The sequence below is a fragment of the Mobula birostris genome, chromosome 8 (assembly GCF_030028105.1).
Source record: "Mobula birostris isolate sMobBir1 chromosome 8, sMobBir1.hap1, whole genome shotgun sequence".
NCBI classification, from domain to species: domain Eukaryota; kingdom Metazoa; phylum Chordata; class Chondrichthyes; order Myliobatiformes; family Myliobatidae; genus Mobula; species Mobula birostris.
The window spans coordinates 16517704-16538452 of NC_092377.1; the positions used below are offsets into that span (position 1 = coordinate 16517704).

Sequence of the window (20749 nt, forward strand, 5' to 3'; positions counted from 1 at the left end):
GTGTGTGAGGTGTCACAGATGTCGGTAAGAAGGAACTGAATGGGGTGGCGGGGGTAAAACAGAGTCGGGGTATGCAGATATGAGTTTAGTGGGGCAGGAACAAGCTGAAACAATGGGTCTACCTGGACAAACGGGTTTGTGGAATTTGGGTAGGAGGTAAAAACGGGAGGTGCAGGGTGTGGGAATTTTGAGGTTGGTGGCAGTGGAAGGAAGATCCGCAGAGTCAATAAGGTTGGTGATGGTATGGGAAACAATGGCCTGGTGTCCCTTAGTGGGGACCTATTTGAGGGGAAAGTAAGAAGAGGGGTCGTGAGAGTTGGCGTTGGGCCTCAGCAAGGTAGAGGTCAGTATGCCAGACTACTACAGCACCTCCCTTATCTGCGGTTTTGATGGGAAGATTAGGATTGGTGCAGAGGGAATGGAGAGCGGAACGTTTGGAAAGAGTGAGGTTGGAATAGAGAGAGGAGAGCTAAAGTCTAGATGGTTAATGTCCCTTAGGCAGTTGGCAATGGAAAGGTCCAGAGCAGGCAGAAGACCAGGACGGCGTGTCCAGGAAGAGCAGGAGGTTGAAGATGAAAGAAGGGATCATCGGTGCAGATTGGAGGATCCTTGCCAAAGAAATGGGCTCGGAGATGGAAGCGGCAGAAGAAGAGTTCATTGTCATGGTAGGTACAGAGCTCACTGAGGTGTGGGTGCAGGAGAACAAAAGTGAGGCCTTTACTGATGACAGACCATTCTGTCTTGGAGAAGCAGGGTCAGAGGGAACGGTGAAAACCCATTGTGGATGAGAGCTGGGATCGGAGGGGGGAAAGAGGTTGGTAGTGTCAGAGGGGAAGGGAGGTTTGGAGTGTTCAGGGATGGCGGGTTTAGAGGAAGATGGAGTCTCCGAAGGCCCAAGTGCTGGCAATGGGACCTGAGAGAGACAGGATTGCGAAGTGGTAAGGAAGGGGAGATGCGGGTTCCAGCAGCAGCACGTGAAGACCTGACCTGAAGGTCGAGACCGGAGTCAGAGTTGAAGGTTGCGCAATTGCAACTTTGGAGATGTCTGAGGTCGTTGGAAACTGTACTGATGGCAGTGGAGTCCAGGTTTTGAGTCTGCTCTGGATTGTTAGAGCCGTTGAGGTTAGCCACAGGGATTGTGATCTGGTGGCATTGGAATCAGCAGGTTCTGTGGTCTTGATGGGTAGTTAATCTCTGGATTGCTACCTATGCCATGTGCCAGCGAGAGTAAGAATTGGATGATTTGGCAGATGAATGTTGGCTGAGGAAGTGGTACAGGGGGCAGTGTTTCAGATTCCTGGATCATTGGAATTTCTTCTGTTCAAAAAGGATGAGTTATACCTGAACTCAAGGGGGACCAATATCCTTGTGGGCAGGCTTGCTGGAGCTGTTGGGGTGGGTTTAAACTAATTTCGCAGGGACATGGGAGCTAGAGTGAGGGGACTGAGGTTAGGGGCAGTTGGTATAGAAGTCGATGCAATTTGGAGTGAGACTGAAGTAGAAGATAGAACAAAATTGCAGTAACATGGCAAAATCAAAAAGGTCCATAAATACAGGACTGAATATTGTATTCGAATACATATGTTATAGAGAATAAGGTAAATGACCTTGCTGCGCAGTTAGAGATTGGAGGGTGTGATGTGGCTGTAAGAAGATCATCATTGGAAGCTGAACACCCAAGGATATACTGTATATCAAAAAGTTAGGTAGGTGGATGTGGGGGACAGCTGGGGGGGGGCTCTGTTGTTTTAAAAAAAATGAAATCACATTCTTAGAGGTGACATAGGGTCTGAAGATGTTGAGTCCTTTACGGTGGTCGACACTGATGGGAGTTAAAGGCCTCTGCACAGTTGCCAGGATGTGGGGTACAAATTACAACAGGAGATAGAAAAGGCATGTAAGAAGGGCAATGTTATGATATTCATGGTGGACTTCAGTATGCAGTTAGATTGGGAAAATCATCTTGGTACTGGATCCCAGGAAAGGGAATTTGTAGGATGCCTACGAGATGGCTTTTTCAAGCAACTTGTAGTAGAGCCCACTACGGGATCAGCTCAACTGTATTGGGTGTTGTGCAATAAACCAGATTTGATGAATGAGTTTAAGGTAAAGGAACCCTTAAAGGCCAGTGATCATAATATGATAAAATTCACACTGCAATTTGAGAAGCTAAAATCAGATGTATCAGTATTACAGTGAAGTAAAGGGAATTACAGAGGCAAGAGGAGGAGCTGGCTAGAATTGATTGGTAGAGATCACTAGCAGAGATGATGGCACAGCATCAATAGCTGGAATTTCTGAAGCCCAAAGAGAAGTAGTACTGTATGGTGCAGGATGATGCAAGTGTGGTCGACAAGAGAAGTCAAAACCAACATTTGACAAGGTTCCACACGGTAGGCTTATTCAGAAAGTTAGAAGGCTTGGGATCCAGGGAAGTTTGACCAGGTGGATTCAGAATTGGCTTGCCTGCAGAAGGCAGAGGGTGGTGGTGGAGGGAGTACATTCAGATTGGAGGATTGTGACTAGTGGTGTCCCACAAGGATCTGTTCTGGGACCTCTAGTTTTCGTGATTTTTATTAACGACCTGGATGTGGGGGTAGGAGGGTGGGTTGGCAAGTTTGCAACGACACAAAGGTTGGTGGTGTTGTAGATAGTGTAGAGGATTGTCGAAGATTGCAGAGAGACATCGATAGGTTGCAGAAATGGGCTGAGAAGTGGCAGATGGAGTTCAACCCGGAGAAGTGTGAGGTGGTACACTTTGGAAGGACAAACTCCAAGGCAGAGTACAAAGTAAATGGCAGGATACTTGGTAGTGTGGAGGAGCAGAGGGATCTCGGGGTACATGTCCACAGATCCCTGAAGGTTGCCTCACAGGTGGATAGGGTAGTTAAGAAAGCTTATGGGCTGTTAGCTTTCATAAGTCGAGGGATAGAGTTTAAGAGTCGCGATGTAATGATACAGCTCTATAAAACTCTGGTTAGGCCACACTTGGAGTACTGTGTCCAGTTCTGGTCACCTCACTATAGGAAGGATGTGGAAACATTGGAAAGGGTACAGAGGAGATTTACCAGGATGCTGCCTGGTTTAGAAAGTATGCATTATGATCAGAGATTAAGGGAGCTGGGGCTTAACTCTTTGGAGAGAAGGAGGATGAGAGGAGACATGATAGAAGTATACAAGATATTAAGAGGAATAGATAGAGTGGACAGCCAGTGCCTCTTCCCCAGGGCACCACTGCTCAATACAAGAGGACACGGCTTTAAGGTAAGGGATGGGAACTTCAAAGGGGATATTAGAGGAAGGTTTTTTACTCAGAGAGTGGTTGGTGCGTGGAATGCAGTGCCTGAGTCAGTGGTGGAGGCAGATACACTAGTGAAGTTTAAGAGACTACTAGACAGGTATATGGAGGAATTTAAGGTGGGGGCTTATATGGGAGGCAGGGTTTGAGGGTTGGCACAACATTGTGGGCCGAAGGGCCTGTGCTGTGCTGTACTGTACTATTCTATGTTCTATGTTCTATAAAAGCTGAAGTGAGGGCATATAGTAGAGCATAGAATTAGTTGGAAGTTAGAGGATTGGGAAGCTTATGACAACAAACAGTAGACAACTATAAAGAGCATAAGGAGAGAAAAGATGAAATATGAAAGTAAGCTAGCCAATAATATAAGGTGATACAAATGGGTTTTTTAGATGTATGAAGAGTAAAAGAGGCAAGAGTGGATATTGGACCACTGGAAAGGTTGGAGAGTTTATAATGGGAGCAAAGAAATGGTGGACAAACTTAATACGTATTTTATGTTGGCCTTCACTGAGGAAGACACTTGGAATATGACTGAGATTTGAGAGTATTAGGGGGCTGAAGTGAGTGTAGTTGCTATTACTAAGGAGAAGGTGCTTTGCGTGCTGGAAGTTTTCAATGTATAGAAGTCACCTGGACCAGATGGGCTGCACCCCAAGGATCTGAAAATAGCAGCTGAAGAGTTTTTGAAGCTATTAGTAATGATCTTTCAGGAATCACTAGATTCTGGAATGGTTCTGGAGGTCTGGAAAATTGCAAATGTCACTTCACTTAAGAAAGGAGGCAGGCAGAAGAAAAGTAATTATAGGCCCTTTACCGGAATTCAGTGGCTAGGCAGATGTTGGAGTTGAATATTAAGGATGAGGTTTCAGGGTATTTGGAGGCAAATGATAAAATAGGCCAAAGTAAGCTTGATTTCCTTGAGAGAAAATAACAGGCAAGATAGATAAAAGAGAGTCAGTGGATGTGGTTTTCTTGTATTTTAAGAAGGCCTTTGACAAGGTACCACACATCAGGCTGCTTAACAAGTGAATAGTCCATGGTACTACAGGAAAGATACTAGCATGGATAGAATTGCTGAATGGCCCGAGGCAAAGAGTGGAAATAAATGGGGCCTTTTTCTGGTTGGCCGCAGATGACTAGTGGTGTTTCGCTGGGGTCTATATTGGGACCACTTCCTTTCACCTTGTATGCCAATGATTTGGATGATGGAATTGGTGGCTTTATGGCCAATTCTTTGGAGGATCCGAAGATAAGTTGGGGGGGGGGCAGGTGGTGTTGAGGAAGCAGATAGTCTGCAGGAGCACTTTGACTGGGAGTATGGGCTATTAAATGGCAGATGGAATGTAGTGTAGGGAAGTGTGTGGCTCTTTGGTAGAAGGAATAAAGGCATAGACTATTTTCTAGAAAGAGAAAATTCAAAAATCAGAGGTGCAAAGAGACTTGGGAGTCCTCGTGCAGGATTCAGAATTCAATTTCAATGTCATCTGTAAGGAGTCTGTATGTCCTCCCTGTAAAATATGTGGGTTTTCTCCTGGTGCTCTGGTTCTCCGCCCGCCCCCCATCCAAAGACGTACCAGTATGATAATTGGTTATTGTAAATTGTCCCGTGATTAGGCTAGGGTGAAATCACAGCTGGAAGAACCTATTCTGCACTGCATCCTTACAGGGTAGTAATCTCATGATTGCTGCCTGTATCACGTGCTAATGAATGGAAGAATAGCATGATCAGGCATATTAACGTGTGGCTGAGAGACTGCTGGAGGGGGCAGGGGTTGAGATTCCTGGATCATTGAGGCCTCTTCTGAGGGAGGTATGACCTGTGCAAAAAGTACGGGTTACACCTGAACCCAAAGGGGTCCAATATCCGAACAGGCATGTTTAATAGAGCTGCTAGGGAGGGTTTAAACTTATTTGTCAGGAGGATGGGAACTGGAGTGATACGGCTGAGGAAGGGGAAAACAGAAATAAATCAAAGATAGCGTGTAACAGAGATGATAGAAAGGACAGACAGGAGATGAGGTATAATCACAGCCAGTAGGGTGAGCTACAGGGCAATGGAGGCGTGGTGCAGTTAAAACAGAAAGCAGCAAATACTGGACTGAAAGTGTTATATTTGAATGCATGCAGCATAAGAAATAAAATGGATAATCTTGGAAATTTTCTGTGATATCGGAGAAACATTGTATCATTTCTTAATGCATGTATGCATTTCTAAATGACAATAAAAGAGGACTGAGTGTTCTCATAATCTAAATTCAGCTACATATTGGCAAATATGACATTGTGGCCATCCCTGAAACTTGACTGAAGGATGGCTGCCATTGGGAGCTGAATTGAAAAGATAGGTTAGTAGGCAGAGGGGCTGGTGTATAAGGGCCTTGTGTATAAGAAATAATATTAAATCATTAGAAAGGGATGACGTAGGATCAGAAGGTGTAGAGTCTGTATTGGTTGAGTTTAAAAAATGGCAAGGGTAAAAGGACCCTAATGGCAGTTGTATACAGGTCTCCAAACAGCAGCCGTGATGTGGATTACAAATTACAGCAGGAGATAGAAAAGGCATGTCAGAAGGGCAATATCATGATAATTGTTGGGAATTTTAACATGAAAGTGGGTTGGGAAAACTGGGTCAGTACTGGACCTCAAGAGAGAAACTTCATTGAACAGCTTGTTGTTGAACCCACTAGGGAATCGGCTGTGCTGGATTAGGTGTTTGTGCAATGATCCGGAGGTGATACAAGAGCTTAAGGTTAAGGAACCCTCAGTGAACAGTGATCACAATATGATTGAGATCACTTTGAAATTTCAGAAGGAGAAATTGAAATCCAATGTGTTGGTATTTCAGTGGAATAAAGGAAATTACAATGGCATGAGAGGGGAACTGGCTAATGTTGACTGGAAAGGGACACTAGCAGGAAGGACAATAGTGCAGCAATGGCTGGGGTTTCTGCAAAAAATGAGGGATGTGCAAGACAGATATATTATAAATAAGAAGAAATTTTCGAATGGAAGAAGGACACTACCATGGCTGACAAGTGAAGTCAGAGTCAAAGTAAAAGCAGAAGAGAGGGCATACAAGGAAGCCAAAGCTAGTGGGAAGATAGAGGATTGGGAAGCTTTTAAAAACTTGCAGAAGGAAACTATGAAGGTCATTAGGAAGGAAAAGATGAATTATGAAAGGAAGCTGGCGACTAATATCAAAGAAGATGCTGAAAGCTTTTTTTTAAGTATATAAAGGGTAAAAGAGAATTGAGGGTAGATATAGGACCAATAAAAAATGATGCTGAAAATTACAACTGAGGTGGTGCTCAGCTTAATGGTCTGAGGATAGATAAATCTCCTGGACCTGATGGAATGCACCCTTGGGTTCTGAAGGAAGTAGCTGAAGAGATTGCGGAGACATTAACAATGATCTTTCAAGAATCGACAGATTCTAACATTGTACCGGATGGCTGGAAAATTGCAAATATTACTTCGCTATTTAAGAAGGGTGGGAGGCAACAGAAAGGAAACTATAGACCTGTTAACCTGACATCAGTGGTTGGGAACTTGTTTGAATCGATTGTTAGGGATGAGATTACGGAGTACCTGGAGGCACGTGACAAGATGGGCCAAAGCCAGCATGGTTTCCTGCAATTTTTTGAGAAAATTACAAACAGGGTAGACAAAGGAGATGCAATAGATGTGGTGTACTCGGATTTTCAGAAGACCTTTGACAAGGTGCCACGCATGAGGCTGCTTAGCAAGATAGGAGCCATGGAATTCCAGGGAAGTTACTAGCATGGGTGAAGCATTGGCTGATCAGCAGAAAACAGAATGGGAATAAAGGGGTCCTATTTTGGCTGGCTGCCGGTTACCGGTGGAGATCTACAGGGGTTGGTGTTGGGACTGCTGCTTTTTATGATGTAAGTCAATGATTTGGATGATAAGATTAATGAATTTGTGGCTAAATTTGCAGATAATACAAAGATAGGTGGAGGAGCGGGTAGTGTTGAGGAAACAGAGAGCCTGCAGAGAGACTTAGATAGTTTAGGGGAATGAGCAAAGACGTGGGAAATAAAATACAATGTTGGAAAGTGCATGGTCACGCACTTGGGTGGAAGAAATAAACATGCAGGCTATTATTTAGATGGGGAGAGACTTCAAAATTCAGTGATGCAAAGGGACTTGGGAGTCCTTGTGCAGGGTATCCTAAAGGTTAACCTCCAGGTTGAGTCGGTGGTGAAGAAGGCGAATGCAATGTTGGCATTCATTTCTAGAAGTATAGAATTTAAGAGCAGAGATGTGATTTTGAGGCTCTATAAGGCACTCGTGAGACCACACTTGGAGTATTGTGTGCAGTTTTGGGCTCCTTATTTAAGAAAGGACATACTGACATTGGAGGGGGTTCAGAGGAGAATCACGAGTATGATTCCAGGAATGAAAGGTTTACCATAGGAGCAATGTCTGGCAGCTTTTGGGCTGTATTCCCTGGAGTTCAGGAGAATGAGGGGGGCTCTCATCGAAACATTCCGAATGTTAAAAGGCCTGAAGAGGGGACGACTTCAAGATTGAAGAACGTCTATTTTAGAACAGGGTTGCAGAGAAATTACTTCAGTCAGAGGGTGGTAAATCTGTGGAATTTGTTGCCTTGAGTGGCTGTAGAGGCCATGTCATTGGGTGTATTGAAGGCGGAGATAGATTCTTGATTAGCCAGGGCATCAAAGGGTATAGGGAGAAGGCAGGGGAGTGGGGATGACTGTAAGAATTGGATCAGCCCATGATTGAATGGCACCACAGACTTGATGGGCCAAATGGCCTATTTCTGTTCCTATATCTTATGGTCTTAAATAAATAAGCACACAATGAATTTGCAGGTTGTGTCAGTGGTAAGGAAGGCAAATGCAATGTTAGCATTCATTTCAAGGGGATGAGAATATAAAAGCAAGGATGTAATGCAAATACTTTTTAAGGCATTGGTCAGACTGCACAAGAGGTAATGTGAGCAGTTTTGGGGCCCCTTATCTAAGTATTGTAATGGAGGTCGTCTCGAGGTGGATCATGTGAATGATTCCAGGAATGTAAGGCTTAATGTATGAGAAGCATTGGATGACTCTGGCTGGGTCTGTACTCGCTGGAGTTGGGAAGAGTGGGGGGTGGGGTGGTCTCATTGAAACCTGTTGAATATTGAAAGCCTTAGATGGAGAGGATGTGGAGAGGATATTTCCTATAGTGGGGGGGGGGTCTATAACCAGGGGGCACAAACTCAGAATAGAAGTTCTTCCATTTAGAACAGAGATGAAGAGGGATTCCTTTAGCCAGAGTGGTCAATCTGTGTAATTCAGTGCTACAGACAGCTGCGGAGTTCAAGACATTGGGTATATTTAAAGTGGTGGTTGATAGGTTATAGCATGAAAGGTTGCAGTGAGATGGCAGTAGAATGGGGTTAAGAAGGATAATAAATCAACTATGATGGAATGGTGGAGCTGCCTCTATGGGCTGAATGGCCTAATTCTGCCACTATGTTTTTATGGCCTAAGATAAAAATGGACGCTTGCAATTAGTCTGCCTCAGAAGCCTGAATATAATTCGCAATAAATTCCATTGCACTGTAATGATATACAAGTCCAGAAATGCTTTTGCACATCATCAGTGGAGCAATTGAAAGGATGCAAGGAAGTTGAGAATTGGGGAACACAAGATGTGCAGAAACAATCTTGGAAGGACTTACATCTTTCTCTCTCTCCCCCCCCCCCCCCATTGAATTAGATTGCCTTTATAGTCACCTGATTTTAAGCTAGATTTGTACTACATGATTTCATTTAGCACCGTGTTTGTGCTGCAGTGATTTATTGTGTAGATCAGGGTGGTGTTCACATTAATTTTCATGGAAGTTACCTTGGGTAATATTATGTGTAGTGTGTATATTTATCAACAGCCACTTTATCATGTTAATGTCAATGAAACAAGGTACTCAACTGTTGAAAATACCTTCTGAAGTTCTTCCTGTTTTGCCATGTCACTGACACACACAGGTTCAATACCCCATGCTTTATCTGTGCATGAGAATTTATTATTCATCCACTATTCAGAAATGAATTAATTGGATTTTGCAGCCCACTTAACCTGTTTGATCTTACTTTTTGTGTAAGGTATGGAATCCATTTTGAATCATAGACATTTCATCTGAAAGTTCAAAGTAATTTTATTATCAAAGTACTTTATAAAGCCATATACAACCCTGAGATTCACAGTAAATATAAGAAACGTGACAAGAGTCAATGAAAGATCACACCCAACAGGACAGACAAAGAACTAACGTATAAAAGGCAAATGTACAAATGCAAAAAAAAGCAGTAAATATTGAGAACATGAGATCATGAGGATAACAACTTCAATAATTTGGAATACCTCAGTATTACATGAGAGTGTAAAGCTCATTTTAGTGCTCTGTTCCTGGACAATGGATTGAACTGTTGGATGATGCAAGTGCTGTTACCAAATTGAGCAGGTGGGCTATATATTTACAGACAGCTGAGCAAACCTGTGTGAAGGTACCATATTTATTTTTGACCAGGAGTATCTCAGCGGAAGATCAATTAACATTGATTTTTAAATTGTTTGTTTTTGGCACTTGAACAGGGAGCATAACTTTAAATTTGTGATGTCAGTTAGCCTAGTGGAATTAGGCAGCTTGATGGAATACAAAACTTTAAATATGCTCAAAATAAACCTTACATTGGCCTTTTCCATCCTTTTCACAGCTGTTGGTCTCCTTGTAATCATTCTTTAGCTGGATAAACAGATCATAGACAAAGTCAGCATTCAGTGAAAGATTGAGGATATGAGGGAGTTAATAATTTTATACTTTTAGTACTTTCCATTGTTTGATTATAAATTGCAACAAATAAAGCTTGTGTACAACACTTGATTAAGACTGATGAAAACTACTTAGTAAAATAAGTGAGCAACATTTATTTTGTCCAATAACTGCTAGAAAAAATGGTTGAAATCTTGATCTTTGAAAATAAAATTTTGATATTTTAAGCGTTTGCTTGTATTTTCTTGAGTGTACAGAAATTTTGTAAAATTCTTAGTAAATCTGTCAGTAGTTATGCATATTTTATTTTGCTGTTAACGTCTGTCCAGTTGTTGTACGTACAAAACAAGCTGTCATACTTTTTAATTGCTTCATAAGATGCAGACAAGCCCCTTTTTGGGGTCTTTGTTAGGGAGGAGCTTTTGAAGTATCTGGTTGTTTGCAGCTGTGTTGTGGCTTTGGTTGTTTAACATTTTGCCGTTTTTTTTTAAACAAACCCCTGACAGAAGGGAGTTTGTGTTTTCAGCAGACCGGCTTCATACCAAAGTGGTTTAAGCAGCTGTATTGTGGACGAACAACAAAGAGTTTATTATTGTGTCTGTGACGCAAGGAGCAGGCAATTCTGCGGTGAGGCATTGCTGCTGTTGATGTCGATTGTTGACTTGCCATCTGCCAGATAGGAAGAATAAAAAAAAATGACAGCTCCAGCAGGGTGTTCAAGAGCTTATTCGAGAGACGCATAAACATGTGCAGATGTCAAACAACATACTCACAAGGTTCAAAATACTCTATAGTGGTCTTGTCTTCTGGCAATATATAATCTCTTTTATCCAAAAAATTGCTGTATTTCAATGTTATAACTTTTTTGTATTGAATATCAAATATTGCTTAAAGGTACTGTGGTTATTAAAATTACAAATTCCAATTTTTAATATACTTAATGTATTGGGTCTCTATAAGGATTATGGTCTTTCCAATTTGTTGCGCTGCTTCATCATTTCTTATTTTCTTATTATAATTTTGTGGCTAATGTAGAAATTATTTGCCCAATGATTTTGCATTTTTTTAAAAGGATTCTTTAGATTCCTTAAAATATTTCAACAGGCATTGTGCACGGGGAAAGAATGGCAGTTTTGTGAATTTGTGCATTTCCATTTTCAAGTAATCTTGGAATACTACAGATTTGGTCCTATTTTTGTTCCTGATGTCAGTGAACTACAAAAAAAAGCCTTGTAAATGTGAACTTTGTTTCAAACTGAAAGCACAGTTATCTGGCATTGAGGGTCCCTATGGTGAACTTTTATGTATAATCAAAACAAACAGCTGTAATATTATCACCTGTTTGGAATTATTTTTCAAGGAAGACTGAATATAAGTACAGATGTTCATGTACATCAGGAATATCTAGTTTGGAAACTTAGAAAATTGATTTTAAGTTGTCAAACTAAACTATTACCTCAAATTTGTCATTGTTATATAATCTTCTGTCAAAGCCACAGTCTAGTATTTTAAAAGGTGCTATTTTAGTTTTGCAGTGACAGTGCCATACAGCCAAACTATTAATTATGTTCACTGTTTCATTTATTACCTGAAAGCTTTTTTACGACGAAAACATCCAAAAAGAATCTTGGCAAATCTGCAGTTACCAACCAAAGGCTTGATGCTAATTTGGAATGCATCCTGTGGTAAAAGGTGCTTTCATCCTCGTGAATGAATGGATATAATTTTGCGAGAACGCCATCACTTACCTCTTTCCCTTTTTTGCATTCAGAGTAGACGGTTGATTTCTATAGGCTTTTATACAGATCCCCTCAGAAAAAATGCACAGGAGTCCTTGTATTTATCTAAATAAAATCAATGTCCTTTATCCTGACAATCAAGTTATAGACTTCCTATTTCATGTGTCTGCTCTGTATTCATATTTGTCTGTGGAGTGCGGTTGATGAAAGAAAACAAATGAATTTTTCCCTACAGTGCAAGCCAAGTGACTTCCTGAAATTTTAAAGTGACTTAGTTTCCATTTCTGATTGACTATTTACCAATGCCCCCCAATTGTAAGTATGTTGCAAGAGGGATTGGAGTGGAAGTACTTCATATTACTATTGCTTGAAAAGACAAGTTGTGGTCCGGTCAACTTGAGAAAATGATTGGAAGAAATTTTTAGATTATGAGGACACTCAGTCCTTGTTTATTGTCATTTAGAAATACATGCATTAAGAAATGATACAGTGTTCCTCCAGAGTGATATCACAAAAAAAAACAGGACAAATCGAAGACTGACACTGACAAGACCACGTAATTATAACATATAGTTACAGCAGTGCAAAACAATACCATAATTTAATAAAGAACAGACCGTGGGAACGGTAAAAAAAAGTCTCAAAGTTCCGATTGACTCCCGATCGTCCAGTTGCAGGCGGCAGAAGGGAGAAACTCTCCCTGCCATAAACCTCAGGCGCCGACAACTGCCGATGCATTGGAAGCACCCAACCCCAGCCGACTCTGAGTCCGCCTGAAAACTTCGAGCCTCCGACCAGCCCTTCGACACCAAGCACCGAGCACCATCCCTGCCGAGCGCCTTGACCCCACCTTGGCCGCCGAGCAACAAGCAAAGCCGAGGATTCAGGGCCTTCCCCTCCGGAGATTCAGGATCACACAGTAACAGTGGCAGCGAAAAAGGCATCTCAGAAGTTTCTCCAGATGTTCCTTCGTTCTCTCACGTCTGTCTCCATCAAATCAGAATTGTGCACGGCACCCTACTTGATAGATTACAGATATCATTCACCGGACTGCCCGCGCAAGCTGCGTCGCGCTGCCATCTTCTCCTCCTCTGAGTACTATTATACATGATTTGTTTAGATAAGTGCAGATTCATTAAGGACAATAATAGTTAAAGTAAAATTTTATTTTTAAGATTAAAAACAGTGGATATTATTTACATGAATTATAATGTGGTAAATGATGTTTAATTCAAAGTTTGCTTATTGGCAGGAAGTCATGGGTAAAAGTTATTTGGTCCATTGGTCAATAAATGGCTCTGGGTTTTGTGTACTGCTAGGTCACTTGCATTTTCAGTGGCTTTTGAATAAAGGAGCTATGATTCAAGATGATATAAAAATTGACTTTGTTGACAGCGAGGAAACGCATAATTTTCATGGACGAGTCCCTATCAATGGACTCATCTGTTTGGCAACAAAGAGATAAATGGGATTCAGTCAGAAGAATGAAATTGTAAGTTTAAGGCAGACATAGGAAGTAAGAGAATAGACAGGAAAACAGTGGTCCAAGTTTAAGGAAGGAGTGCTTATTTACAGATCCTCAATGGTAGTAGGACAAGTGGGTAAGTTTGTTCCAGTGCATTAACAATATTTCACTAGCCAATAGAATGTAAACCCAGAGAGGGTAATTTTCAAAGCATATTAAGCCATAACAAAGTATGAAAAAGGATCTAGTGCTTTCCTGGCACATATATGATGAATAAACTCTTCTCAGGCTTCAAGCCGGGTACAGGTATCAATAATAACCGATGTTTCGATGACAAACTCTGTCATCGTCTTCAGAGATGATGCCTGGGCATGTCTGGTCTAATGGTATTTATACCCCTATATTCCTTCCCTCCTGATTGGTTAGTCCTCATCCAATCAGGTTTCCACTCTCCCACCCTGTTACAATTGAATTCCAGTCCGTACTTAGACCGTGATCTTGAAGATGGCAGTTTGTCATTGAAACATGAGAATCCTGAGAAGAGTTAATTCGTCCTAACAAAACATATTAGCTGGGCCCTAAGTAATGAACATTTCTGGCCACTACATTACAGGAAAAAACAATACCACATAGAATTGTACACAACGGGAATTCTGCAGATGCTGGAAATTCAAGCAACACACAAGCTGGTGAACGCAGCAGGCCAGGCAGCATCTCTAGGAAGAGGTACAGTCGACGTTTCAGGCCGAGACCCTTCGTCAGGACCCTCCTGACGAAGGGTCTCGGCCTGAAACGTCGACTGTACCTCTTCTGAGAGATGCTGCCTGGCCTGATGCCACATAGAATTGTACATGAATTTTGAGAATGTTGCTATTGCTGCATGTTGAGGAAAGATCGAGTGGGGTATTACATTAAAACTTGGAACCAGATGTAGATCACAACTAATGTGTAGCTTGGCTCCATTTATCTACTCCAGGTCAGTGTATCTCTAGTACTCCACTACCAATTTAATCGACAATCTCAATAGCCTTCTGACTGAAGTGAGGTCACTACAGTTTCTTCATGTCACTGCAGAATCTCCTATGTCTTGAGTTTTAAATTTGTGATTCCTGCTTCTGGTGTTCCCTCTTTCAGCCCAACACCCCTCCCTCCCCACACCCTTGCACCCACCACCACCAGAGAAGATACATAACTACTGTCAAATCAATTGTATTAACAACATCATGGGAGGTTTGTCTGTTATTTTTGTTATTGTTCCTAGTAGTTATAAAACAAAATTTGAGTTGTTTTTTCCTTCCACTGAATTGAGCTTGGTAGCAGTTTGCTTAAATATTAATGATGGCAAAAAAAAGCTGTGTTATCTCAGTTAGATTAACTTGGAGGTCTGGTAGAAACTTGCACCAACTAGAAGACTCCCAGCTGCAGGCTTTTTAACACCATGTTTGAATCCCAGAGTCTCATTTAGCACAGAGTCATGCTCAAACTAACAATAACCACAGGGTTCAGGAACTGAATCACTGAGTACCATATGTCCCTTCCATTTGGGGCACTGAATGCATCCCAGTTATTTTATTTGTGCCATCAAGCAAGTTACTAAAAAAATTAGTAATGCTTATTGAACTCGTATTTCAACTTGATCTTTCAGCATGTGTATTTAATAATAAATGATTAATAGAAATTTGCTTTATGTATTGGCTTTTCTTTTAGGAAAATATTTTTCAAGTTTGTCTGGGTTTTCATTGTCTGGCATAGTTTAATCTTGGAAGGCAACACCCCTCTAATTTGCAGGCCATGTAGCATATTCCATCAGTAGCCAAGAGAGAGAGCTATTGGACAACTTGCTCCCATCCTGATACAAGGATATTTTGAAGTCAGCCACAAAGGGCCGAATTAAAGTGACTCAACCATGACCTTAAGGATTTTAATTCTATTTTTCTTGTGTGCAAGTTCATCACAATGGTCATAACTATCTTGGCAGCAGCTAACCACCTGGACCAACTAATTATAGAAATTGCATTGCACTATTTTAAATTGAGGACTTTTTTATAATATGACAGAAACATTGGAAAATAAAAACAGTTGTAAGCCACTTGAACTTTCAGTCTTGCTCTTCCATTCAAGATAATCATGGTGGGTGCTATACTTTGTCATCATATTCTTGTTTATTCTCTATTCACTTTGACCTGTCTTTAAAAAAAATACAGTAACTCCAACAACCTGTTATCTATCTGATTTGGAAATCCCAATGGTTCAGTATTTGACTCACTAGGAAATGTATACCTTGTTTCATTCCCCCTTACCAGATCCCAGTTTCCTCCCCTTCTTAAAATTGCCAGGTTGCACAAATAAATTATAATATTGTATAGCTTTTAAAAAGTAAATTTAAAATGAGTTGAGATAAAGTAATCAAGGGATGTACAGAAACACAGTTGTATTTGAATGGGCAACATATTCTCGAGTACAAAATAAATAAATTTTTTTCTGCATCATTGCCTATTGAATATTGTTCAAATTACACATTATCTCCTGTTTATTAGATTAATATGGTGTGTTTCTGTTTCAGTTTCTTTGCTTTCTATTAATATCCAAAATTAAGCATAAACCATTATACCAGTATTTTCAGCGTATTTATTGGTTACAAATTGGTCCTACTTTTACATATGTCCATAAGTGAAAAAATGTCCTTACAAACACATGGTTATATGGGTGGTCTGAGGTACATGGAACTGGTTCTAGAGATGGAGGCAGTTGGTTCTGATTTCCTTTCAAACTTTAAGATGAGTTAGATTGAACTGCTGTTCTTCTTTTTTCAAAAAAAAAAATTCTTTGTGGCATTGAATACTCTCATTGACACCTTTTATAAGCCTTGGTATATCTTGCCAAACTTTCAGATTTTTTTCTGCCTCCAATCCTTTTGTAGTGATTCTCTTTTCAGGTTGCGAGGCTTCAATTTAGTCATTTTCCTTTTCTAACAGCTGTTTTTCCAGTTCCATAGTCTTCATTGTATAACTCTTCATGAGATTCAAGCCATTCAGTGATGTCATGTTCATTAATATCATACTCAAGTTGATTACCAAGGGCTTCCACTTTCTCCTTATCATGTATCATCTCTTGAAATCTTCAGAAATCATGAATAAAATCAGTACATAGTTTCTATCATTCATACTTGTCTACTTTACCCCAGCCCAAAAATCTGTAGTATTCTTACCATGTTGTATGACTTCCACAATTCCCTTAGAGTCTTTCTTTTTGCTGCATCAGTTACATACATAGCTTGAGAAAATGCCTGATGTTGGTAATGTGCTTTAAAAATTCATTTATTCCTTGATCTATTGGCTGTTGTATTTGGTGGTAAGCATACAACCTTCCAATCTTCCAAAAATGTAGGTTGCCTGGGGTAATTTTTGAGAACCAGTGAAATCTTGAATAGCGAATTCTTGGAAACAGTATCTCTCAAGATTCAAGATTGTTTATTGTCATCCTTTAGTGCAGGGGTCCCCAACCTTTTTTGCACTGCGGACCGGTTTAATATTGACAATATTCTTGCAGACCAGCCAACCGGGGGTGGGGGGGGTGGGGTACGGTTGCCAACGGACAAGAGTAGCAGTCAAATACGTTGTGTTTACCCAGAGAAAGACTACAACGACCATGAAGCCTTGCGCGGGCACCAGTGCGCATGCGTGACCTGCAGATGCCTGTACCTGCTGATTTTTTTCCCTGCAAATCATTTTTGGCGATTCTGTTCCGGGGGGTGGTGGGGGGGAATTAATCACGACCGGAATATAGTTGATAAGTCAACTATAAGTCACTTATAAATGGCTAATACACTCAATTTCGTTTCTAAAAGGGTTTATCTAATGAAATTTAATATTAAACACACAGCACATATTTTCCTCGCATGAATATAGTGATAAGTCAATTTTTAGGGGAGCTTGAAGTAAGTGTTGAACGAACTTCCAGTAGAAGTGGTAGAGGCAGGTTTGATATTATTATTTAAAGAAGAATTGGATAGCTATATGGACAGGAAAGGAATGGAGGGTTACGGGCTGAATGCAGGTCAGTGGGACTAAGTGAGAGTAGCATTCGGCACGGACTAGGAGGGCTGAGATGGCCTGTTTCCGTGCTGTAATTGTTATATGGTTATATAAATAAGTCAATAGCATCATAACATTTTAAGTAACGTTTGGATATTAAACACACAGCACATATTTTCCCCGTATGAACATACAGAATCATTGCAACACACCAATATCGCTGAATCAGTGGGAGCCCTGGGCTTGTTTTCCTGCAACAAGACGGTCCCATCAAGGGGTGTTGGGAGATAGCGATACTTGAAGGGGGTTCCTTATGTCCCGTCTATTCCGCAATTTAGTTTTCGTTGCATTCATTGCAGAAAACTCTGCTTCGCAGAAAAATGTTGGAAATGGAAGCATCGTTTTTAGTGCATTCGTGGCTATCTCAGGATATTAAGCCTTGACTTTGATCCAGAATGCCGGCAGAGATGTTATGTCAAACATACCTTTCAGCCCGCCGTCATTTGCAAGCTCAAGGAGTTGATCTCCTTCCCACGCTGACATGGATGACGCGCGGGTAATGACCTCGTATGCGCAATGGCTCAATAGTGGGCTTGACAGGGAATGAGGAAAGGTGCAGCTGACTCATATTGCCAAATCATATCGTTTCCTCGTGGCCCGGTAGCACATGCTTTGTGGCCCGGTGGTTGGGGACCGCTGCTTTAGTACACGAGTTTAAGGGAGAACAAAATACAAGTTTCCCCCGCCATCCGAAGGTAGAGCGTTCCTATGAAACGGTTCGTAAGCCGAAATGTCGTAAAGCAAAGAAGCAATTACCATTTATTTATATGGGAAAATTTTGTGAGCGTTCGCAGACCCAAAAATAACCTACCAAATCATGCCAAATAACACATAAAACCTAAAATAACAGTAACGTATAGTAAAAGCAGGAATGATATGATAATTACACAGCCTATATAAAGTAGAAATACTTCTCTACAACGATTGCCTGCACAGATCTCCGTAACGAAAATCTCACGCAAGCGCTCTTGGCAGAAAATCTCACGCAAACGCTGTTGCCATAAATGCGCTCTCCAGTAACCTTTAAGCTATGAAGCTGCCAAATCTACCAAATAACACGTAAAAATACACAGCCTATATAAAATAGAAATAATGTATGTACAGTGTAGTATCACTTATCGGAATTGGGAAAACAGCGCCGAGCACACTGATGATAGTGTATTAGACTGAGTTGTCGCAGGTTGGGTGGTGCAGTGGCCCCCACCCTCTGGGCCGCTGACCCGATACATTGCCGCGGAGAATGCAGTGGTAGCCGGGAGGCACACAGCACATCTTTAAGAGAAAAGCCAAAATAAACACGTTAATTAATTAGGTGCTGCCCGGCACGTAAATGTCGGCGCAGATCAGAGGCGATTGCTGATTGCATCGCCTCTGATCTGGGCCGACAATTATGTGCTAGGCGGCACCTAATTAATTAGCATGTTTATTTTGGCTTTTTTCTTAAAGGTATGCTGTGTGCCTCCCAGCTACTGTTGCATTCTCCACGAATCGGTACAGTATCTGTCCGGGGCCTGGGGGTTGGGGTGGTGGGACACGGGAGTGTCATCTCGTCGTCGATCAGGGTAGGCAGCTCATCTTCTCCTATGACTGCCCGCCTCGATGTCGAAGGTCAAGATTTGTCGTCTGCTGTGGCTAATGTGGAAGGCTTGTTTTTCTGCTGAGCCTCGTGCATTTTTCTATCATACAGTTGTTTGTAAGCACTCAAACTGTCCTGCAAATATCCCCTAAACCTACGTACCCTTTCAAAATTAAAGTCGTACTTTATCTTTGCAGCGAAAATCTCACGCAGTTGCTTCACTTTTGCTACTGCATTTGGTTTCGATTGTTATCCTTTCCTCTTCCAATTGCGCCAGCTCTTCATCTATCAGTTCTTGGTCATGGGATGACAAAACATCTTCAACATCATCTTCGTCAACTCCCACAAGCCAAACTCACTTTGTCCTTTCTTCGTTCACCACGGTCGAAACGCTTAATTATGTCTAGTTTTACACTAAGTGTAACACCCTTACAAGCCCTTTCAGGCTTTTCCGACACCTTAGAACTCATCTTGCAAACGGTTGCTCACAGGCACGTGTTTAAGAAATGCCATTCCGAATTCGGGGAGAGTGGCTGCTCAGGGAGTACGCTGCCTTTTATCGCGCGCTGATTTTTTATCATGCGCTGCCTTTCTTCGTAACAGTGAAAATACCTTCTGAAAGCGAAAACTGGGTACTAATGTAGATCTTTCGTAACAGTGAGGTTTCGTAAAGCGAACATTCGAAAAGCGGGGGACACCTATACTTGAAGAATGACAATAAACAATCTTGATTCATGTGGAGAGGAAGGCTCTTCAGAAGAAACAGAATGGTTCATAAACAACAGGAAGTCTGCAGGTGCTGGAAATTCAAGCAACACACATAAAAGTTGCTGGTGAACGCAGCAGGCCAGGCAGCATCTCTAGGAAGAGGTGCAGTCGACGTTTCAGGCTGAGACCCTTCGTCAGGACTAACTAAGAATGGTTCATAAGTCAGTCTTCATAAAGCGCCAAAGTCACTCAAACTTTTCATTTGGACTTCCAAATAACTGGAATGAATGTCTTCCAAATTCCTTAAAGAACTAACGGGTTCGTAAATGGAGAAATAAGCAAAGACTTAAGCTTGCAATCTCTAAGCACATTTCCACCAAGCAGTAGGGACCTCTCGTTTTTCCCTTTATATCCTGGAGTATTATTTTCCTCATTGAAGTATATTATGAATATGTTTCCAATGTAATCCAATCTTGTCCAAATTAAGGGCTTGTTTGGCACAATAACATTCTGCCAAACTATCTGAGACAAAGTAGCAGGAAGTGAATTCTCTGCAGTGTGGTCAGTACTTGCTGCTTTGCCTTCCACTTTCCTGTTACACAAATTAGACTTTGCTTTAAATATATTAAACCACAGTCTAGTTGAGAAAAAATTTTCACTTGTTTAATGTAGCGTGGTGCTTGCATTGGGGTTTGATGTAGTGTGATACCTGGACTGGTATTGAAAAAAATTGCAAACACTGCTCTCAATATGGATGATATCTCTTTGCCCTCATAAATGCTGCTTGATGTGCTGATTTTCTCCAGCGTATTGTACTTCTCTGACAATGAATGGGTGGCAGGAAACTTGAGTTATCAATTGTAATCATTTGCACTGTGCACATAGGAAACTGCCATTTGTAGGAACAAACTTAACATATTGGAGTTTGGAAGTTATGTGCACTTGTCATTATGGGATATTTGTAGGCCTGTGTCTTTCTGAGCACAATAGGATTTCAGTACACCTGAAACTAAATCTTATCAGGATCTTTATTGGCTAATCTTATAAAAAGATCAAGTACTGGTAGG

General features: G+C 41.3%; 1 protein-coding gene across 3 annotated transcripts in view; it reads left to right on the forward strand.

The window, feature by feature from the left end:
* akt3a (v-akt murine thymoma viral oncogene homolog 3a) overlaps positions 1–20749 on the forward strand; it is a 484690-nt gene that overhangs the window by 209622 nt on the left and 254319 nt on the right. For 2 of the 3 annotated variants that reach the window (XM_072264837.1, XM_072264839.1), the window contains exon 3: positions 499–665. The exons of the other annotated variant lie outside the window; for it this stretch is intronic. In XM_072264837.1, coding sequence (XP_072120938.1) covers positions 499–665 — 167 coding nt within the window. The remainder of the gene's footprint in view (positions 1–498; positions 666–20749) is intronic. 3 annotated transcript variants of the gene reach the window in all.